Source organism: Rattus rattus, chromosome 9 (assembly GCF_011064425.1).
Source record: "Rattus rattus isolate New Zealand chromosome 9, Rrattus_CSIRO_v1, whole genome shotgun sequence".
Lineage (NCBI taxonomy): Eukaryota > Metazoa > Chordata > Mammalia > Rodentia > Muridae > Rattus > Rattus rattus.
In genome coordinates this window covers 8,726,892-8,750,511 of record NC_046162.1, presented here as the reverse complement: position 1 = coordinate 8,750,511, position 23,620 = coordinate 8,726,892, and the positions used below count along the sequence as shown (strand labels likewise).

The following is a 23,620-nucleotide window of genomic DNA, read 5'->3' as shown; positions in this document are numbered from 1 at the left end:
GATGATATGACCAAAAAAAAAAAAAAAAAAAAAAAAAAAAAAAAAGGAGGTGCGGCCTTGTTGAAGGTGTATCACTGAGGGTTGGCTTCAAGGCTTTGAAAACCCAGCCATTTAGGCTCTCTTTCTGCCCAGGGATCAGGATGTAGCTCTTAACTACTGCAAAAGTGCCAGCATGCTCCCTGTCATGATGATAATGGACTAAACCTCTGACGCTGTAAGCAAGCGGCTCCAGATCAAATGCTTTCTTTCATGAAGTTGGAGTGTTCATGGTGTCTCTTCACAACAATAGAATACTGAGTAAGATAGTGGAGTCTTAGAAATATATATACACACACTGAAGTTTAGAGAAGTAGCCTTTGAAGTAATGACAAGACTCCCAGAAGGGTCTATACGTAGTAAGCAGCTGGAGTGGTGAAACTGTAACTGGCAATGAGAATGAGGCTAAAAGCATAGACTTCAGAGCCATGTGCAGAGAAATTAATGTACTATTGAAGTTAATTTCTAAAAACTCAGCCTTCTAGGTTGCTGCACCAGCAAGACAGTAACGCATAGCTAAGGTGACTACTGCCACTCCTGACAGCCTCAGTTTGATCCCTGGGAGAAACCATTCCCCCATGTTGGCCTCTGACACCACTCACGGTCTGTGCCGCTGGCTCTCCTTCCCTTCACCCAATGAAAGCAACGCAAATTAAAAACAGGCCGGTGGCAACGCATGCCTCCAATCCTTTAAGCATTCTGGAGATAGGGCCAGGTGGATTTCTGTGAGTTCAAGGCCAGTCTGCTCTACAAGTATTAGGATAGCCAAGGCCATTCAGAGAAACCCTGTTTCAAAAAACCAAAACAAAAAGGTCAAAACAACTGATATACCTACTTCAATCGAGGAAAAAAAAAACCACCCACAAGATATTAAAGGTATATTTGATAAGTCATTACATAAGGCTGGGCTCAGTAACTGTCTTGTAAAACTTTCTTCTAGGGAGTTAAACCGCTCCCCCCTCAGCAGTTAAGAGCACTGAGGTCCTGGGTTCAAATCCCAGCAACCACAAGGTGGCTCACAACCATCTGTAATGAGATCTGATGCCCTCTTCTGGTGTGTCTGAAGACAGCTACAGTGTACTCATATACATTAAATTAAAAAAAAACAAAAAACCCACTCCTCCTTCTAACAAACAAGAAGCTGCACGGGTCAGGTGTAGTTGCACTATATCCAGGACTGTTGTATAGAGAAAGCCTTCTTGAAAACAAAAGGTGGGCCAGGAGAAGGGGGGGGGGGGCTGGAGAGACAGCTCAGCGGTTGAGAGCACTGACTGCTCTTCCTGAGGTCCTGAGTTCAATTCCCATCAACCACATGGTGGCTCACAACCATCTATAATGGAATCTGATGCCCTCTTCTGGTGTGTCTGAAGACAGCTACAATGTACTCATATACATTAAATAAATCTTTTTTAAAAAAGAAAGAAAACAAATACACAAACAAAAACCCAAATCTTTACAAACTGAGAAACCATGCCTGAAAACAGAACCTAGGTCACATTAGGTTGCCACAGACAAGCAACCCTGGAAACTACCAGAAAGGGACAAGCCTCAGTTCAGGCTCTTCTCTGTTCCTCCTATCTGCATAAACTGGAGTTATTTCCCTAAGTAAGAAGCAGTGCTTTTAGATAAATGACAAAATTTAGTTGTGACACTCGAGTTTGCTTAGGCTTTGGTATACACATCCTGCTGCTGTGGTATTGCATAAAAGGCCTTTTAGAAGCCCCTGCGCCTGAGGATGTTTACAGGAATGTGGCCAGTTGGGGCGGGCAGCTTGGATTGCTGAGAGCTGCTTTTCAACAAAGTCTCCTTAAAAGGCAAGTTGGCTACCTTCCTCTTCGCTTGTCTTTCTTTCACCACATCAGAGGCCCTGAAGAGTTGAGGGGACATGAGCAAGGCTAGGCTTAGGGAAATCTTTCTTCTCCTGTTCATAGGAGATCCTGCTGAACAAACTACACGTTAATTACCTAGTTCAAAACCAATGGGAATATACATCAGAGTGTGCAAAAGTTACAGCTGCCTGGCCCCCAGGAATACAGAGGAACAAAACTCCACAAGTCTGCACAGGAGCTGAGTCATTCTGAATGAACAGTAGGGTCCTCTACTGGAGCCTAAAGAGGCAAACTAGGTCTGATCTCCATGCCCTGCCCTGGAATGGCCACTTGCTGCATAGCAGCTTCTGGTTACTGTTAGGTTCTCAGGAATGATCACCACCAACACAAGGTTAAAGATTAGTATCCTACTTTGGAAGCTGGTTAGAATGACAAAGCATTAGGGCCAAGCAGCAACCATTTCCTGTCCTTCATTGGCTTTTGTCAGTGTCCACCAACTGCTGAAGCAATGTCTGGTGCAGCAGCAGGCTGGCTTTCTTCTCCAGCCTCTCCTGTCTTTCTTTTTAGATTTGTTTTATGTATGTGAGTGCACTGTAGCTGTCTTCAGACACACCAGAAGAGGGCATGACATCCCATTACAGATGGTTGTGAGCCCCCATGTGGTTGCTGGGAATTGAACTCAGCACCTTAGGAAGAGCACTGACTCAGTGCTCTTAACCCCTGAGCCACTTCTTCAGCCCCTCCCTCCTCTGTTTAATGCTGTTAGTCCCCAGCTCTCAGTTTCTGTCCTTAATGGGATGCCTTGAAATTGTGTACATAGTTGCTTTTAGGCTAACTAGCTTTGGAATAGTCAACTTTTGAAGTTCTGATTAAGTTTTTTCATGGTGGTTTGCTATCAGGCTGAGAAAGTGGTAGCTTAGGTCTTTCACACATTTTTCTAGTTACAATTCCACTTTGCTTTAGGGTGGGAGGCTACAGAAACCTGTTTGTGTATGAAACACTGGGGATAATCTGAGTTACATGGACCACAAAAAAGTTTAAAAGAGTAGCCTCTGATAACTTGGGCCTTTCCAAGATATCGGTAAACCATATTTTTTAAAATTTGTGACAGGTCTCATACTGTTAACCCAAGCTAGGATTGAATTTACCAGTTCTGGTGCTATTAGAGGGAGGCAGCACCATGTCTACCTCAATCTGATCCTCCCACCCCTCAAGCCATAGTTAACGTGAAGTATAGTTATTTGAAAATCTGTGAAAGAAAAAAGACTGCTAGGATGCACACAATGTCCCCAATGATGCTTTGCTTTCAAAGAACCTGAGATAAATAAGTCTGTCCATTCCTCTTGAAGGCTGTCTTGTCTGGTCTGGTCCTCACCAATACACTTATTTGGAGGGCTACTTACCACCAGTAGCACTGCTGTTACCTGTTGGCTTGGTCAGTTGCTCATATAGTAAAATCACCACCACTCAGTCAATTAGCAATGTTGTGAGAGCTAAAGTTAGGTTTTAATTACTGTGCCTAAGAGATTGAGGGCTGGAGAGATGTCTAAGCGATTAAGAGTAGTGTCTGCTAACCATCAAGTGATGGCAGTCTCATCTCCTCCTAGTTGTAGATTATAGGCCTTGCCATCTTGACCAACTTTTAAAAAATTATTTTATGTTTATGAGTACACTGTACCTATCTTCAGACACACCAGAAGAGGGCATGAGATCCCATTAAAGATGGTTGTGAGCCAGCATATGGTTGCTGGGAATTGAACTCAGGACCTCTGGAAGAGCAGTCAGTGCTCTTAACTGCTGAGCCTTCTCTCCATCCCCCCACCTTGATCAACTAATTGCAATAAATTTTATTGAGTTTATCAAGTAAGAAACCCTTTAATCTAGGTTTAAAAATGTCTTTGCCAGGCCTTATGGTTCATGTCTTTTATGTACCAGGAAAAGAAGGCAGAGGCAGGTGAATTTGAGGCTAGCCTGGGCAATATAAGAATTCCAGGCCAGGCAGAATTACATAGGAAGATCCTATCCCCCGACCCTGCCACCCCCCCCCAATAATAGTACAATAGCAACAACAAAACAACCACGAGTTGAGGGAAAACACGCAGTTGCTAAGTGCTGTGGACCTAAGCTGGATCTCAGATCTCATATTTTAAAAAATAAACAAATAAATAAGGTGGGCTGGAGAGATGGTTTAGTGGTTAAGAGTTACCTGATGCTCTTCCAAAGGACCCAGGTTAAACAACCAGCATCCACCTGGCAGCTCACAACTGTCTGTAACTTCAGTTCCAGGGGATCTGATACTCTCACATGGACATAACACCAATGTACATTAAAAAATAAATAAAAAGGCATGTATAGCTTATAATCACAAAGCTGAGGTGGAAACAAGTAGGCCCTACAGCCTAATCAATGAGTTCCAGGCCTAGTGAAGATGGATGAAACCTGAACAATGGTATCCTGACCTCTGGCCTCCATGTGCACACATATATATTCAAATAAAACCAATCCAAAATCAGGTATTATGATTAAAATTATACCTAAACTTTGAGGAATATTTTTAAGGTCTATTTCGGATTCAGCCTAAAATAATATTTTTCAATCATCTCTTTACAAAGATATTCGGTGAGCAAAAACCCTCCCTTTGGGGCTGAAGAGAGACTCAGTGGTTAGAGCAATAGCTGCGTTTCCAGAAGACTATCCCAGCTCCTACGTGGCAGGACACAACCATCTGTAACTCCAGTTCAGGGGATCGGTATCATCCTCTGGCTTCTGCAGGCACTGAATGCATGTGGTACAGAGACATCCATGCAGACAAAACACTCATGCATATAAAATAAAAATCTTAACACACATAAAGTAGAAATTTAAAGAATGTCCTCATAAAGATACTCTCCTAACAAAGTATTTAATCAGTATGAGCTTGAAGGACAAATTTGCTCCTGTATCACTCGTATACACCAAGGTGCTGCAGTGATACAGATGAGAAAAAGGAGCTAGGATTCAACAACATGGGCTGGAACATGAACTCAACTGTTAGCTCTTAATGTTCACAATCAAGTTGGGAGGCAGGCCTAGTCTGGGATAACACTAAAAATACTGTCAGAATACAAAAAGTACATACCCATCTCTATGACTACCAAATAAAAATTAAAGTGCCCAGACCAAGTGAGGCAAAGGTCAGGAATGGCAGTAACAACCAATCGTCAGTGAACAGAACAGAATGTTAGTGGAATTCCTGTAGACAGTAAAACCAGCTCTTCCATTAATAAGAGAGAAATCATTTCCAGTCTGTCTATAACTCTGTATTTTTCCAATTCCAGAGAGACTCTTTCGGAGAAGGCCAGAGGTTACTAGGATAAAGGTAACATGCTCCGTTAGACCCTGACTTGTTGTCTGAACAGATTGCCGTAAGCTGTGTTGGCCAAGACAGGGGCAGGCTGAGAAGGGCATAGGCTGAAGCTGTCATCTGCTGTCCTTGTGGCAGACATTCTAGGACCTATTCTGTACTACATGCAGTAGTTGTTCAACAACTCAGAAAGCTATTAAGAAACACAGAACAAATCCTGCCCCCCAAACTACAATACCCCCAACCCAAAAAGCTTACAGGGGTTACCAAGTAACACATACCCTAATAATAGTTGCTTTAAAATATTCATTTTGGTGCTGGGATTATAATTCAGTGGTGGATCAGATGCCAAGAATAACAAAATTCTGTGTGTAATCCCCAGTACCTTACAGATACATCAATTTCAACTCATATTACAAACTCGTGTCCTTCGAAGATTCAGCCATTCCCATGTTTTATTCTCTTAAGGTACCAAAGTACTAGTTTATTAAGAAAACATAGTTTAATGTAGGATATTTTAATAAGAACAACAAAGCCTAAGAAGTCAATAAAAATCACAACTCAAATCCTAACATTTTTACATGCTACCATCTACTATGAAGGTCAATCTCTAACCATAAAGTACACTTGGGCTATAGATTCATCTACTTGGAAGAACATAAATAATTAAGCCTCCTCAGCAGGCTAAGCCACAAACTAAGCATTGGTGAGTGTATGAACCACAAAGTTCCATAGGTAGAAACATTTCTGAAGATTATTTTAAGCTCACCATTTCAGATGCTTGCTAGTATTTCATAACAAAAATTCCATATATGAGGTATTTATACAATTCTGGAATGACAATCAAGAAATACTTTCTGCTAGAGCACCAGTTCTTAGGAAGCAGCAGCATCATACTCTGCAATGAACTGCCTGAGCTCTTTCACACAGCGTTCACTTATTTCATGTAAATTCTGCCTAAGTGCAAACTGAATGGACCTTTCTAACGAAGGGTCTTTTTCAACCAGCATTTTCACCACCATTCCGAAGGTCTCACAGTCTTGGTAGTAGGCTTGTTCAATTTCCTTGGTTTTTGACACTATTGCTTTACGGCGATTGGTTACTTGGTCATCAATGAACTCTGTGTGATCTGTTTTGTTTGACTCGGGTTCTTGTGTCTGATCCATAACTTCAAACTCAGAAATTTGAGGTAAGTCGCTTTCCTCTGCCATCTCTGGCTTTTTGACAGCTTGCTTGCCTGCAGCTTTAGGAAGTCCCTTTTCATCAAACCTTCTGAGTTTGTTTAAAATTTCCGATGAAAGAACTGCTGAAGAACTTTTTGGGTGTGTGTCTCTGGATGTTTTCAAAGACTGACCAGGCCTCTTTTTACCTCCTTCTGGTTTTTCTTCACTGCACCGTTTGTAGGAGGAATGAGCATGCTTGGACTTCCTAAGCTCTGAACCATGGGAAGAATGCAGTTTGCTTTGTTTTGTAGAGTGTCTTCCACTGGATCTAGATCTGCTGTGTGGGGAGGTCTTTCGATCTACACCTGATTTTCTGGAAAAACAAGAAGCCCCTTTATGGGGAGATTGTTGTTTTGAATAATGGGAAGAGGAGGAACATTTTCTTCTATAGTCATCTTTCTTATCCCCGCACGCATGCTGTCGGCTTGCAGAAAGATCATCTCTTGTTTTCCTCAGGCCAGACTCACCACTGGAGGCATTCTGAGGTCCTTCGTCATATGATCTGCTAGACCACATCTTGTCTCTTCTGTACACTGATCTTCAATGGTGACCAAGGAATGGAAGGTGGGGCTAGCCACAAGTTCACCAAGACAATCCCAGCAGTTCTTTGATGGTCACTGAGACACTAGGCTCAAAATGCATCTGCACTCTAGATAAGCTGGACTCTAGGACACTTGGGCTTCAGTGTAAATTGATGGCTCCAGGTTCCAGGATGCTGGCACACAGGCTGCCACAGGAGCAGTTAGAGGTCTGGTTGCATGCGCTGGTGAGTAAAAGTTAAGTATAAACTGTCTTGTATTATTTTCTGTAGGAACAATTGATGGGCACCTTACAACCTCTGAGAGGTTAGTGCACACCTCTTATAGATTTATAAAAATTTAAAAAAGGTGCCAAGAGGATCAATACCTGTCTATACCAATTCTTAAGACAAGTCATTCTGTAAACCTAACCCTCCCCAGGTTGGCCTTATTTCCTCAATTTAACTAAGATCTCTGTCAGAAAGAGGCCCGTTCCCCACCAGAGTAATCCTGTGCTGGTTTTAACAATGAGATTCAGCTGGGAGTAGTGGTGCATACCTTTTAATTCCAGCACTCAGGAGATGGAAACAGGAGGATCTCTGTGAGCTCAAGGCCAGCTTGGCCTACATAGCAAGTTTCAGGATAACCAAAGCAACATAGTGATAACTCTGTCTCAAAAAACAAAAACAATCGAACAAACAAATTAGCAAAATTACTGACTTCCTGACCAATCTTGAGTCATAGAAATGACCTAGTTCTGTATTCTTTTTGCCTAGTAAGCTACCAGAACAATGGTTTTCCACCCTCCTAAAGCTGCAACCCTTTAATACAATTCATGTTTGTGGTGACCTCAACCATAAAATTATTTTGGTTGCTACTTCATAATTATAATTTTGATGTTTATCAATCATTAACGTAAATACCAGATGGTCTTAGGCAACTCCTGCAAGAGCATCATTCAACCCCCAACTTTGTTGAAACTCACAGGCTGAGGACTACTGCACTAGGAGAAAGTAAATCTATCATAGAATCAAGACTTTCCTTTATGTAAACCCATTCACCTTCACTCTCAACCCTGTCAAAAGCAGAATGAATGACATGATTCACAAGTGGCAGGAGATTCCAGGTTCTGCAGACTCTTCCCTGAGCACAGCAGTCCTCTTATGAGTCCCATCTGCCTCTCAAAACAGTAAAATGCACTTGCTGACCTAATTCCTGTACTTTGCACATATTATTCCAGCCACTTTTGTCTCTCCAAATCTGGGACTCCCTGAAGTCAAGTCACAGATTCCTATATCATAGAATAGCTACAAAGTGGGCCTCTAAATATTTGCAGATGAAAATTGAAGCAAACAAACATCTGACTCTTTACTAATGTAACTCTTAATACCTTCAACAGAATGCTGTGGAAACTTCAAAAACTTGAACTAGAATGTCTGAGAATAAGGCAGAAGAGTACATAGTCCTTTGGGATCTGTTCCACGACTTCCCAGAGGTGCCAGAATTTGTGGGTGTGCAAGTCCTTTCTGGGCAAAGGATAGTGTTTACATGTGGCCTATGCACTGTCTCCAATATCCCTCAATCTTCTCTCTAACCCCTCTGGTTTCTGTGTAGTTTTGTTGTCCTGAACTCACAGAGGTCCACGCACCTGTCTCCCTAGTGTGGGGTTTAAGACTTGTGCCAACCACCACCAGGCTCCTTTAGTTATCTCTTATACATGCTTGTTATACAAGCAACCACAGTAAGTCTGACTACAAAGTACACATGATCAAGACACCAGGCAAATAATGCCCAGAGAGCTGGAGAGGCTAAGGATCTGTAAAATAGTAGTAAGCCACCGAAGGGTGTGTGCACCTACACATAGCCTCATTCCTCTGGGTTCATTGTAGTGCTTAGCATGTAGCAAAATCAAACTGCTTTTTGGAATTTCCTGGCTTTTCCTGGCAGGACTGAAGGTAGAACTCAGGACCACTGTACATGATAAACACCATACTACTGAGCCACAGTCTCCAGCCGACAACTGAACTGAATTTTTTCCCTCATCTATGCAATCCATGGATATGGACCTGACTATGTACCCGAAACAGGCTCTTCACAAGATTATCATGAGCCTGGACATTTAGGACTACATGGAGTCTGAATATAAATGCCTATGTCTCAGACTAGGTATGGCTAAAGTGAAACTTAAATAATGCTCACTTCCTATTCTCTTTTTGTGAATGTCTCTTTTTCAGTGTTTGAAAAAGAAGTTTCATCTTCTAGAGCAAAATTCCCATCAAATTGTTCAAAACCTTCTCCACTAAACTGGATCTGATGACTCAAGCCTGTAATCACAGCAGCTGAATGGTGAAGGACTAGGACTTCAAGGTCACCCTTGCCAGCCAGAGAGTGATGCATGAGACCATCTCAAAACAACACTCCCTACTACAACAAAATAAAACAAAATAAAGCAGTTGTGGTTTTATTCAGTGAAGAATATGCATGGTGAAGTAGTAAACTAACTTTTCTAGTGCTGGGAACTGAAGCCAGGACTTTGTTCACTCTAAATATACTCTACTACAGAGGCAGTAGCTTCAGCCCAGTCCACATAATTAAGGCTTTGAATTTGCAATCTTCCTGCCTTGGTCTACCCAATAACTAAAAGCCTGTGCCATCAGGTGTTGGCTTGTTAATGCTGAGACACCATCATGTGTGGCTGCCAAACTGACATTCTCACTTATAGCACAGTCTCTTGAGCCAGAATGATCAAGTTAAATCTTAGCTCAATAAACCACTAGCTGCTTGATCTCAGGTAAGTCATTTACCTTTCTTTATATCACCTATACAATGGGGATAATACCCATTTATCACAACTCAGAACAGTTCCTAGCACACAATAGGTTCCACAAGAACTTCTATTACCAAGATTAGACTCTGTTCATAGATCATGTACACATTTCTGTTCCTTGAGTGTATCTTCATATACTCTTCTTGAAATGACTAAGGTAATGCCATCTTGTTTTGACTGTATTTGTCTTTCCCCTTTCCCCAACCCAATGTCGGTCTTGGCAACCCATTTGAGGTTACATCTAAGATTCTGCCCTGCCAGGAATGAAAGTTTAAGGTTACTCTGATTCTCATCTAACTTTGAAGGTTTGTGTCTTTAGAGGCACAAGCCCATTTTGGTCTTGCCATCAATAAAAAGTACTTAACATTTTTAATTGGCGTAATCAGCATGGTTGTCAATAACTATCTTATATGGATCATCACACTCCTGTCTGTTAAGATTTCTAAGTCAAAAGTATCCACGAACAAGATCCAGATGGTCTTTGATAATTAATTCACTCCAACCCAAGTTAACTGTGTAAGGTTTCTCTGTGTTCCCTAATCTCTTGGACTGTTTGGCAAAGTGCTTGCTGACTGCTCCTATCATTAGCAGTGCATAAGCTGGGCATAATAGGTAGTAACACCTACTATCAGCACTCAGAAAAATCTCTCTTTTGCACCAGTTCAGATTTCTGAGTCATGGGCTGGGAATCAGAAAAGGGAAACTCTAGCCCCAGTGTCACTTCAGAGTTTCATTTTCTTCCTTCTCCATTTCCTGTTACTCAATTCAGAAAGCCAGGAACATCAGAAGTCCAAGAATTATTCTTGGCCAGCCTGGACTACACAAACCCTTTCTCAACAAATAAAACAAACCAAGGCATGGTGGCATTTAACCTCCACAGGCAGGTGGATTTCTGTGCATTCTTGGCCAGCCTGGTCTGAGTTATCGGACAGCCAGGACTACACAGAGAAACCCTGTCACAAAACAAAAACAAAAACAAACAAACAACAACAAAACCACCAACCCCAGGCTCCCCCTCCCCCAAAACCCAAACAAATAAACAAACAAAAAGACCAAAAAACAAAGTTAAGTCTTCAGAGTGAGGCTAACCTGGGGTCCCAATCTGGTCACCCTTTGTTCTTTGAGCCTCGTTTTTTTCCTGTGTATCAGTCCGCACTGATATCAACGCTAAAGAATTGTTGTCAAATTAGATGTCAAACTGCGTCCACAGATAGGTAAAAAGTTTTCTGTTATTAATAGCATTATTAACACTCACATTTTACCAAATGCTGGCTACAGTGTGCTTAGAATTTATAACGCCAGAGGGAAAGGGGAAAAAGTGTGTGTGTGTGTGTGTGTGTGTGTGTGTGTGTGTCTAAACAGCCTCCGAGAGAGTACGGTTTTCCTATCAGGTTTATGGATGATATACCCAGGCATACAACGAGCACTTGGGTCGGGATACATCCAGGCTGTTTATAAAATAGCAGTGACAAAAATAAAACTTCATTGGCACGTGCAGTCCGTACCTAAAGATGAGAGGAAAACTCCTTCGTATTGGCCTCTCCTGGTGTGACGTTGGGGCCACTCCAAGGACGGACCAATGGGATTCCGTGGGGAGGACCCAACGGCGACAGTTGAGAGCATAAGGCTCCCACTTTCTCTTCTCAACCAAAGTTATGGGTGCCCCCCACCTTGCCCAGTTAAAGATCCCCAGTTAGACACATCGTCTCGGTCTTTAAACACACACACGCGCGCGCGCGCTCTCCTTAGCATACGGTTTCTGAGTCTTGACTATGGGAATGAGAAGACAAGCCCCAGTGTCACTTTGGAGTCTGATGTTCCGTTATCCTTATTTCCCATTATGAACCTTCTGCCTTGGGATAGGAAGGTGCCTCGGATCTAGCGGACGTGGCGGGCACCCGTAGCCCCTAAATGAGTGGAAACAAGACCCCCTTCTCTGCCACCCCCCGAGGGGCTCTGACCCAGACCCGGAAGGCGAGGACTAGAGACCCGCGGTGGAATGGCTCTTCGCCTCGGAAGGGAAGGAGAACTGCCAAGCTGGGATCCGCAGTCTTGCCGGTGTGTTCAGGCCAGGGTGAGGAGGCCCGAGGGTCTGGGCCCACCCTGCCAGCGCCGCTCCGGGAGCGGGTTCAGTTCGGTCTCCCGCGCCAAACTCTCATGCCAAGCGCCCTGCCGCCTCATTACCCACCACACACCGTGCCGAAGCTCACCTCGCCACTAGTCCTGGGACCCACTCCGTCACCGCCACCCGCCAGGACCCCGCGGAAGTAGAGGACAAGCGGCAGGCTCCGTTTCCGGAAATAACGTAGGACTGCGGGCCGACTCTGACCAGCTCCCGCAACCATAGAGAAGAGACCGCTTTAGGCTCTTAACCCTGCGCGACCTCCCTGCTGCCTAGAGCGGCTGCTCCAGGGACCCGCGGGCGCATGCACAGCAATGAGACCTGCCCCTTCCTCTTTTCCTTCCGAGCCAAGCAGACGTCATCGCCCGGGAATCGGGAGGTGTTACCTTTCCCTTGTTTAGCTGCATTATTCAGCTATCAGAGTCTCTCACAGTGCCCCGTATGCACCATAATAAATCTTAACTTCACATTTATGCAGGTACCCACAAAACCCTTCTTAAAGCTTCATTTTTAGGGTCGGGATTTGGAATAAAATGACGTTATCTCGTTTACTCTGCAGCTACCCACCTTGATCTGGATCTGTTGAGAACTCAACAGTGCTGTGTTTTCAATCTATGACACTGTGACACCAGGCTAGGCAGGCGGATCTCTTGTGAGTTCGAGGCCAGTCTAGCCTACAGAGTGAATTCCAGGACAGCCAAAGTTACATAGTGAAACTTAAATTTTTTTTTTAAAGTTTCTGTTTCTTAGATCTGATGTAAACTGTTTGCAGGGAGTAGGCAAGATGAGTAGAAGTAAAAGGCTGGGCTGGAGAGATGGCACTGACTGCCTCTCCAAAGGTCCTGAGTTTGATTCCCAGCAACCACATGGTGGTTTATAACCATCTGTAATGGGATCTGATGTCCTCTTCTGGTGTGTCTGAAGACAGCTACAGTATATTCATACAGATAAAATAAATAAATCTGAAGAAGAAGAGGAAGAAGGAGGAGGAGGAGGACGAGGAGGAGGAGGAGGAGGAGGAGGAGGAGGAGGAGGAGGAGGAGGAGGAGGAGGAGGAGGAGGAGGAGGAGGAGGAGGAAGAGGAGAAAAAGTTGTTGAAGGCTGTCTGGCATGGTAGTACTTTAACCCCAGTATTCAGAAGGCAGAGGCAGGCCAGTCTCTGTGATATCAAAGCCAGCCTGGCCTACAAAGTGAGTCCAATACAGCAAGGGCTGTGTTGTACAGAGAAGCTCTGTCTTGAAAAAAAAAAAAGTTCAAGGCCACCCCTTAGGTATGGAGTGAGTTTGAGATCAGCCATCTCTAAATAAATAAATAAATAAATAAATAAGAGCGTTCTTTTCAAATTGGTAACGAGTAAAAATGATCCATGCCAGCAGAATTTACTTTCTAGAGAGTAATCCAATAAAGTATAAACTTTTCCCCCATTGTGGTAGGAGATACATTAACAGAATTTACCATTAGTTTTTTTTTTTCTTATTAAGACACAGCCTTTGTAGTCCAGGTTAGTCCTGAATTCCAAGTTCCTCTCGAATGAACTCCCCAGATGTTTGGATTACAGGTGTGTCCCACCATACTCCTGTTTGCTTGGAGACTAGGTTTCTCTGTGTAGCTGTCCTGGACCTCAAGCTGTAGACCAAGCTGCACTTGAATTCACAGACATCCACATGCCTCTGTGTTTTGAGCAAAAGGTAGGTATACATAGTATTTAGTATAATAAAAGTTATAGATTATTATGCTCAGGTTCATCACACAGGTTTACAATCTCAATTCCTAATTATGGTCCTAAGCCTATTTTCCCAAGACTGCTCACCTGTGTGATATATCTTAGCTGAAGATCAGATCTAGTCTCTAACAGAAGTCTCTGAGAGTCAGGATCCTGGGAGAGACTTTTGAACTGCAGGGCAGGTAGAGGTGTCATCACTCCAGATGTGCAGAGCAGACACACACACACACACAGACAGACACACGGAGAGACAGAATAATTTCCTAAGTTTTGTGACTCTCACTAATACATTCTGTCAAAATAAATAAAGAAGTAAACTGTATATATTCAATGTGTGAGGATTTATTGGAATGACTTACAAGCTGCAGTCCAGCTAACCTAACAATGACTAGCTGGGACCAGGAAGTCGAAAAATCTAGTAGTTGCTCAGTCTCATAAGGCAGGATGTCTCAGTTGGTCATTTGGAAGTAAGTCCTCAATGCCAGTGAAGGAATGGACTTGCTACCAAGGCATGGGCAAGCAGGCAAAGAGTAAGCGCTTCCTTCTTCTATGTTCTTAAATAGGCAGAAGATTGGCCCAGATTAGAGTTGTGTGATCCTACCTCAAGGTCTAGATTAAAGGTGCGTGTGTCCTTGCCCCAAGATCTGGATCAAGGGCTGGAGATGGTGTGATTAAGAGCACTGACTGCTCTTCCAGAAGTCCTGAGTTCAATTCCCAGCAACCACATGGTGGCTCACAACCATCTGTAATGGGATCTGATGTCATCCTCTGGTGTGTCTGAAGACAGTGACAGTGTACTCATATACATAAAATAAATAAGTAAATCTTTAAAAAAAGATCTGGATCAAACATGTATGTCTTCATATCTCAAAGGTCTGGATGAGAAGTGGATTCACTCACTTCAAACCAAGCAGAAAATCTCTCAGGAGTGTGGCCTCCATTTCTGGATTGTAGTTTATTACAGATATAGTCAAGTTGACAATCAAGAATAGCCAACACATGGGGTCTCATTCACTCGTCGGAGGATAAATATTGAAAAGATTACAGCCCCTGTGAACACTTTATCTCTCCTGCAAGCCAGCAGGGGCTGCCCAAGAAAACCCTGAAACTCTCTTTGAGTTGAGCTGAGTGTGGGACTGGAGGATGGCTCAGAGGGCTCAGAGGTTAAGAATACTCGCTGCTTTTGTAGAGTGTGAGGCCACAAAGTAGGCTCCCCCAAATGCTTTTCCTTTTCTGATTACCTAAGAAACCCTGCTTCCCCATCACTCTCTGCTGCAGCAGTTTGCTCTTTATCTCAACAGCAACTATCACATTTCCAAATAACAAGTCTGATTTCTGTCTGGCTTTTTTCCTTCCGCAGCAATGGGACAATCACCATGCTTTCTCATCACAGTATCTCCATCCTACCAAAGTGGCACAGAACCAGAACTCAGTAAATGGGGGTGCGGGGGCAGGGGTATAGAGATGGTTCCATGGGTAAGAGCATTTGCTGCAGAATCAACAAGACTCGCGTACAAATCTCCAGCACCTCTTGTAAACCTAGTGTTGGGAGTCAGAGACTCAAGTTTAGTGATGGGCCCTGTCTCAAGTAAGGTGGAGAATAAGAACAGACCCCGGACGTCTTCCTTTGCTCACCACTAGTGATCACTGACCCCCACATATGCTTCTCCAACACTACTCCACAAATTAAACAAATATTATATATTTGTATTTATAAAATTATTATTATTTTTTAGACACTTTCATTATGTTCCCTAAGCTGGCCTCGAATTTGCAATTCCCCTGCCTCATCCTTCTCAGACCCGGAGTTAGAGACCCAGGGGAGACCAGTCCATTAATCTCTTGATCAACCAGGTTCAGGACAGGAAACTTCTCCAACACGTGGGCCAGGCTTGAGACTTTGATAGCAAAGCCCTTTCCCCTTTCTAGGCAGCTGGGTGGGCCCCGGCCCCTCCCCTGACGTGTCACAGCCTAGACGCAGGCGCAGCGGCGCGCGCTGTTTCCGGAAGTGTCCAGCACGGTCTGTTTCGTGGCGGTCTCGGACACCCCCGCCGCTGCGCTTGCTACGGAACTCTGCGCGTGGACCGGCGTCGGCCTGGGCGGGGCCAAGGTTCCGTCTGCGCCGCGGGATGGAGATAATCCGGAGCAGTGCGTGTCCGCCGCACACCCCCCTTCCCTGTCCCCAAGCCCACCCAGCGTGCTAGGCCCAGACCTCGTGTGCTTGGCGGGGCCCCGGACAAGTCAGTCTTGTCCCGCATTACATCCTCTGAAAACTGGTGCTGCTGGAGGGACTTGCAAAGCGTGCACCCTTGGCATCCATGCTTTTCTCTGCTCACCTGCTCAGGCCTATCCCTTTTCAGTCGTGCGTACTTCGAGGCTTGACTCCTGTTACCTAGTCACCCCTGGAGGAGGTGTCCCCGTGTGGTCCTTACACTTAGAGACTTGTCCGTCTTCTCTGATGCCCCGGGCGCTCCTCCGGACGGTTCTCCCATCTCCCTTTAGTTGGTGGACAGGAAGGCAGGCCTACCTGTTCTGAGCCTCTTCTTGGTTTCTCTGCAGATTTTAAGATTAATCTTCCCAAAGTGTACCAGGCCATAGAGGAGGCTGACTTCTTCGCCATCGATGGGGAGTTTTCAGGTATCACTCCGTTGAAAGCTCTGGGCTTACACCTTTTATAGCTAAGGTTCCTTGCCTCATTTCTCACCGGTCATGGCAAAAGTCTGGGAGAGATGTGGTGGTTTTGTGGTTGGTCAGGGTGTGAGATTTGTGGATAGAGATTATGGTTCTGGTGCTGCTTAAACTAATTTAGATGTATATGGTTAAAAAGCAGAGGTTTAGATTAAGGTCTTTACCATTTGACAAAATACACCTATTCAAGTTTATCGTTTCGAAATTGTGTGTGTGTGTGTGTACAAATAGGTATATGAGTGGCTTGTCTGTGTGTGAGTGGAGGCCAGAGGTTGTTTTGAGGTATCTTCTCACTTTGCTTATGTTTATAATAAGTTTTCAATGCACTTCTTTTGTTGGATCTAGAGTTGGCTATTTTACGTAGATGGCTGGCCAGCAGGCCCCCAGATCTATCTCTCTCACAAGACCCTTGCTGGGGTTACAGGTTACAGCTGTGTTACTGTGTGTTGACATGCTCAGTTTTTATATGGTGAAGGTCCATATTCAGGTCCTCCTGTTTGCATGGCAAGCACTTTACTTTGAGACATTCCTTAGCCCAGTGGTTCCTAAGTGGTTTTGCAGTTTGTTAGCATTAATTACACTCATGTTGCTGTGCAGCCAGTACCCTCCATTTCTGGAATTTTCTTTTTAATCTTAAACAGATACTACTCATGGAATTATTCTATTACTCCCTTTAACCTCTGTCAGCCATTCTTTGATTGTGACCATTCTAGACACATCATGTAAGTGGAAACCTGTTTATTATATGTAAGAACAATGTAGCTGTCTTCAGACACACCAGAAGAGGGAATCAGATCTCATTACAGATGGTTGTGAGTCACCATGTGGTTGCTGGGATTTGAACTTAGGACCTCTGGAAGAGCAGTCAGCACTCTTAACTGCTGAGCCATCTCTCCAGCCCCAAGTGTGTGGTGTTTAAGTGTGTATACACACATGTGCATGAATGGATGCTAGAGTTCAGCCTTGAATGCTTTTCCTCAATCAAACTACTTTTTTGGGACAGTGTCTCACTGATTCCACCAGATTGGCTGGTTGGTCAGTGTGCTCCAGGCATCCACCTATCCCCAGTGTTGCACACAGCTCTTTGCATAGGTCCTGGGGATTCCAGCTCAGGTCCTCATGCTTACACAGCAAGTGCTTTGCTGACTGAGCCATCTTTCCATCCTGTAATTATTATTTCTCTGTGAATGTAGGACTCCAACCTAGGCCCTCTCATGTTCAAGGCAAGCAAACACTTTTACCAATGAACTATACCCACAGCACAAATTAATGTTAATTTTTAAAAAGTGTGATACAGATACTTTGAATTATTTTTAACTAATGGGAATATGATAGGCACTGAATGGAGACTGACATGCTACTTTACACTAGCATTTATTAACGAGGCCACGCTCTATTTTTTATGATCTAGGAATCAGTGATGGACCCTCAGTAACAGCATTAACAAGTGGTTTTGACACCCCAGAAGAGAGATATCAGAAGCTTAAAAAGGCAAGTGGATATTCTCAAAAGTCTTTTTCTTTCTCATGTGAATCCTTCTGCTGTTGAATTATAGAAAGGTGGAATGATTAAATTTACTCTTGCATGTTTTCTAAGTGAGGTGCATCTTTTCAAATCCAGCCAAAAGGTAACATTTTAGTGATGCTTAAAAAAAAAAAAAAAGCAAAAATTATTCTCTGAAAGACATTCTGGGAAAGGGCTATTATTTTTTTTTTTTTTTCATTAATTCGATATGCAGGAAATAGGTATGATGTAGTTGGAAGGATCAGTATTGGCTCAGGACCCCCCCCCCCACTAAGTTCTCAACACAAAGGAGATGTTTGCCGCAGGGAGTAAGAGATCAACATAGGAAACAGAGGACAAGGGAGAAGGGGAAGGGGACAGGGAGATGGGGCAGGAGCATTTGTCCCATAGGATAGAAAAGACACAGACATAGTCCATAGGTAAATGAGGGTCTTTAAAGGGAAAAGGGAGGGTTGGGGATTTAGCTCAGTGGGAGAGCGGTTGCCCGGCAGGCAGAAAGCGCTGGGTTAGCTCCCCAGCTCCGAAAAAAAAAAAAAAAAAAAATCATGTTTAAAGGGAAAGGGAATGGGTTCGGTCCCCAAAAAAAAAAAAAAAAAAAAAAAAAAAAAAAAAAAAAAAAAAAAAAAACCAAAAAAAAAAAAAAAAAAAGGAAAAAGGAAAACACCTGGTGGTTAATTTTAATTGGGCATGTTAATTAAGTGAGCCAAGGGGCTTTTGGTTGCTGCTCAAAACTGATAGCTGAACCTTGATCGTCAGCCAAGGAGGAGGAAGTGGCCAAATAAGGGACTAGACCTTGCTGGCTAGCTTTAGGAGTGTCCATGGTTTTTAGCAAGACAGAGGGAATAGAGAAGGGAAGGCCTGCCAGAGCCAGTTTCCCATCTGGAGGTACCTAGAGTTCTTTCGGTAGTTTTAGTAATTTGGAAATAGGCTTAATGATATGCTCTGGTGATGAAAGACGGGTCTTTTCATTAAGCTGTGACTGGGATCGAGAACTGTGTGCAGATGAATGGGCTGTGGTATAGAGTGAGCACAGTGTTTTCCTTTAGAAGTGTTCTGCCTTAGTCATGCTGAGTGGTCCGGAAGGCCACCAGATTGAGAACACTCGCCCACGTGAGATATGTGGTTCTCCTGTGTCTGATGTTTTATGACCCTTTTCCAGCATTCCATGGACTTCTTGCTGTTTCAGTTTGGCCTCTGTGCTTTTAAGTATGACCACGCCAATTCCAAGTAGGTTGAATTAATGGGTGGTTGGAGTTCCTAAATTGTCTCCTGATGTCTCCCGCTGAGTTTTTTTTCTTTTGTTCTCCCAGGCATGTAACGAAGTCGTTTAACTTCTATGTTTTCCCCAAGCCTTTCAGTAGGTCCTCACCAGATGTCAAGTTTGTTTGCCAGGTTAGTAGTGGGGCTGCATTTTCCCTTTCTGAATTCTTGTTGGGATGGAGTGGAAATGTAGAATTTTTTAGATTTAGCTCTTGGAGCTATGAGCCAGCTACTAGAATGCTCAGCCAGTGTGAATGACACCCTGTGTTTCATTCCCAGCACCAGACAGTGGCACATGCCTGTGATTCATCTTTGAGAAAGGGGGCAACATTAGAATTGAATTAGAAACTGTCCTTTACTACATAGTGAGTTTGAGGGCAGTCTGGACTATATGAGACCCTATCTCAACAACAACAACAACAACAAAACCAAAACAAAACCCTCCCCTGCAAACAAACAAACAAAAAGATTTAGGCTTTGGGTAAATTATCTCACCTCTTTGACCTTCATTTTTAGGTTTTTAAATTAATGACATTGTTGTCTCTATTTCAGAATAAGAGATAGGCTTTTGATAGGTAGATAGAAATTAGATCATGAATTTTATTATTTATTAATAAATACATATTTATAGTTAATAATTATATTTATAACCATAATATTTTATACTATATAGTAACAAGTTATTTGTTAATGAGGTTGAGCGGGGAGCTCGACATTGCAGAGGACCTCACTGGGTACTCCACTGTCTTCCTCTGCGTGGAGTCCTACTTCAGGGCCCACAGATTTCTCCTCCTTACTTCCTTGTTTCTGCTCCTTCCCAAGGACGGAGCTTTATTTCCTGAAAGAGTCATACTTTTTTGTTTGTTTTGTTTATTGTTTTTTGAGACAGGGCTTCTCTGTGTAGCCCTGGCTGTCCTGGAACTCACTCTGTAGACCAGGCTGGCCTCAAACTTACAAACTGCAGCCTTTGCCTCCGAAATGCTGGGTTTCCACCACCACCACCACCACCACCACACTACCTGGGTGAGAGTCTCACGCTTCTCAAGCCTGGATCCTCTCCCTAATTCACTTATAATTCACTTATTCACTAATAAGGTAGAAGACTACATTTTCTTTCTGAGGACAGCAAGAGTAGAGACGCAGGGAGGCTTACTTACCCTTACGTTCTGTGGTAGCCGGCTTGGCAGACCCTGCTCAAATAAAGTTTCCCCTCTGCCTTCTTGATTCTTTGTTGTCAGGGATAAGGAGAGCGAGCATGGTGTATGTTAGAAGAGGGGCTGCCTCTTCTCCCCTGCAGTACTGCAGCCTAGCTTCTCTCCCACAGTAACATGGGTGCATCTCAGTCTTTCCCCATTTTGCCATGAAGGTGGTACTGTAGCTGTGGGACCCCAGAGGACAGAGTCCTGAGCACTTTCCTCCTAAAGTAACAAGACAGGGGCTGAGTAGGTAGCTGAGCAGGGAGAGTGCTTGCCTAGCAGGTAGACGCCATTGGGATTGATCACCAGTACTTATGTAAACTGGACCTGGTGGTACATGCTCACAATCCAGACTTGGGGAGGTAGGGAGGCTGATTAGAAAGTCAGGGTCATCCTTAGCTACACAAGTTTTGAGGCCAGTCTAGGTTATATAAAGCAAAACCCTGTCTCAAAAAACAAAGACAGTAATCAAAATGTACATACTGTTACTTTAAAATAAAGACACAAACCAATAATATAGAGAGATAATTGAATTCTTGGGAGCAAAAGGGAAAAATGAAGGTGATTTTGTTCTTTCAGTCTTGGCTGGCCTGGAACTTGGTAGAATAGGCTGTTCTTGAACTCATAGTATTTTGCTTGACTTCACTTTCTGGGTCTTAGAGTTAAAGGCGTGAGCCATCACACTTGGCTGCTTTTTTAGTTGTTAAAAGAGATTATCTTTTTTAGGCCCTGGGTTCGTCCCCAGCTCCAAAAAAAAAAAAAAAAAGATTATCACTGGGGTTGGGGGATTTTTCAGTGGTAGAGCTTGCCTAAGGCACTGTTAGATCCCCAGCTCCGAAAAATAAAAAAAGTTATCATTTTATTAGAGCTAGGTTGTAGATCCACATCATGTTTATTTTGGTCTTTTAGCTAGTTTTCTTAAGTTATTATGTAAGCTATAGTTGATATTTCCTTTTCTCTTTTTATTTATGTTAATGGTCCTACTATGCCTTTGTGCGTATGCAAGCATATCCCTGGCTGGATGTCTGATTCTTCCTTTCCTGAAGTCAGAATCTAGTTGATTACAAGTTACCTCATTACAGGATACTTACTCAGGGTTCCTAGATGTCCAGTTGGGGGAAGACAGCTCAGTTTGGAAATGTCTTTGGATAGAGTTGTATTTAGAAGTAACAATAGTTATTCTATTATTTATTTATCTGGGGACAAGGCTTCAACTATGTAGCCCTAGATGGCCTGGAACTGTTTCTGCATAGTCTGGCTGGCCTTGAATTGAAGAGACACGCCCTCCCCCTACCTCCCCAGCTCCCAAGGACTGGGATTAAAGGCATGCACTACCACACCCAGCAAGCATAAGAACAATTATTTAAAAGATATCATGTCACAGTGTAGTCCAGGCTGCTCTCCCTTACTATGCAGCCAATTTGTAATTCCCCAGTCTCAGCCTCCTTAGAACTGACACTTAGGGAATGTACTGGAGCAGCTCAGAAGGGCCCCACCCATTATATGAACTGTGACATAGCAACATGTGGGATATTAATCAGGTGCTCCTTAAGGAAGATGATATTCTTGAAAGTAGTCCTGAGATAGAGGCCTCAAATAGAAACTAAAATGCTTTTTTAAATAAATAAATAATTCATTTACTTATCTATCTATTTATTTTTACACTCCAGAGTTTATTCCCCTCTTGGTCCAGCCCCCTAAAATGCTGTTTTTTTAAACTTTTTTTTTTTATTATTGTACTAGTTGCTTTTTTGCTGTGATAATACTGTTACTAGGGCTGGAGAGATCCCCAGAAGTGACGAAGAACACTGCTGCTCTTCCAGAGGACTCAGATTCAATGCTCAGCAGTTGTGAGCTCATGCATGAGTGCACATGCATGTATATGTAGGCGTGTACTTGGGTACACTTATATGTGTAAGGACCATGGAGGTCAGAGGACAACTTGCGACACCATTCTCTTTTTCTACCATGTGGGTCCTAGAGATTGAACTCAGGCCATTGGACTTGTTAGGAAGACCTGCTGAACCATCTTCCTGGCCCAATTCCTGGGCTTTGGTCTGGAAGAGGAAGGAATAGGCAGAGAAAGATGTATGTGGCCTTGGTGTATGAGCTTGTTAATTATATGGATGAGGTGAATATGTCTTTGGGGTTCCCAGTTTTTGAGACAAGGTCACCTGGCCCTAGGCAGGCCTCACAAACGTTGTCCACCTAAGGGTGACCTTGAATTTTTGGTTCTCCTATCTCTGCTTCCCAAGTACTGGTGTGGTAGTCCTGAGCCATTGTACCTGGTTTTATGCAGTGCTAGGGTTGGAACTGCCAGGCAAAGCATGCTAAGCGTGGACTCTACCAACTGAGTTTCCTCAGCCCAGTAGATGGGGTCATTTCTTGACTTTTTTCTTGTTCTCTGTAGTTATTAAGGAATACTTAAGATTGAACAGAGGGTTAGTTGGGTGGGTATGGTTAACCTAGTTTTAATCCCAGCACTTTAGTACTAGTACTTGGAGGCAAAGCCAGGTAGATCTTGTAGTTTGAGGTCAGCCTGGTCTAAATAGGAACTTATGGGCCAGCCAGAGCTACATAGTGAGACCCTGTGTCCAAAACAAAACAAAACCAAAAACCAACCAACCAAACAATGCCCTTCCCCCCAAAGATTTGCATTGCTGTGCATAGAGAGACATACCTGTAATTCTAGGGTCTCATACATGATAGGTAAACACTTTATAAACCAAGCCACCTCCCTGGCCCTAAAGTTATTTGTTGTTGTTGTTTGCTTGTTTTATTTAAAAGTCTAAAAGTGCAGACTCTGGTGAGATGACTTAGGGGTGATATCAATTCAGATCCATAGAACCAATGGAAAATTAGGACATGCCAACCACAATGTGTAATCTCACAGTTACACATTGAGACAGGTGGCTTTGTTGGCTAGTCCATCTGGCTGAAAAGGCTAGGATTCAATGAGAGACCATATCTCAAAAATTAAGGTTGAGAGTAATTGAGAAAAATACTCAGTGTTGACCACAGGCCTCCACATATGGTTGCATGGGTGAGCTGTACATGAGTGTACACCTGTGCACACGTGTGTATACACCTCAAGTGCATAGCCAAGTAGAGAACAGTATGAAGATACAGACATGTATAGGCACATGTACTCTTTTCCACATACTGCTCATATGTGGGCACACACACACACACACACACACACTCACACACACTCACACACACACACTCACACACACACACACTCACACACTCACACACACACACACTCACACACTCCTGTAGAGCTGTGTTGCACAAAGGAGTTAGGTGCTAGAGTCAGAGTAGATTAAAG

At 43.5% G+C, this 23,620-nt stretch overlaps 2 protein-coding genes across 6 annotated transcripts in view; one reads left to right on the top strand and one right to left on the bottom strand.

The window, feature by feature from the left end:
- Positions 1-5,637: 5,637 nt before the first annotated feature.
- On the bottom strand, positions 5,638-12,230 carry LOC116908657 (periphilin-1-like). 2 transcript variants are annotated; one of them, XM_032911933.1, is made up of 2 exons: positions 11,987-12,230; positions 5,638-7,194 (listed from the first exon to the last, which is right to left on the bottom strand). In XM_032911933.1, the coding sequence occupies exon 2, from the start codon at positions 6,945-6,947 to the stop codon at positions 6,084-6,086; it is 864 nt and encodes a 287-aa protein (XP_032767824.1). In that variant the 5' UTR covers positions 6,948-7,194; positions 11,987-12,230; the 3' UTR covers positions 5,638-6,083. The 2 variants fall into 2 exon arrangements, with proteins under 2 accessions (XP_032767824.1, XP_032767823.1); XM_032911932.1 differs by lacking the exon at positions 11,987-12,230 and adding an exon at positions 7,508-7,550.
- Positions 12,231-15,614: 3,384 nt separating this feature from the next.
- The window catches only part of Parn (poly(A)-specific ribonuclease), a 129,900-nt gene continuing 121,894 nt past the window's right edge, over positions 15,615-23,620 (top strand). For all 4 annotated transcript variants that reach the window (XM_032911807.1, XM_032911806.1, XM_032911805.1 and 1 more), the window contains exons 1-5: positions 15,615-15,769; positions 16,181-16,258; positions 17,721-17,800; positions 18,993-19,060; positions 19,144-19,225. In XM_032911807.1, coding sequence (XP_032767698.1) covers positions 15,751-15,769; positions 16,181-16,258; positions 17,721-17,800; positions 18,993-19,060; positions 19,144-19,225 — 327 coding nt within the window. In that variant the 5' untranslated portion in view covers positions 15,615-15,750. The remainder of the gene's footprint in view (positions 15,770-16,180; positions 16,259-17,720; positions 17,801-18,992; positions 19,061-19,143; positions 19,226-23,620) is intronic.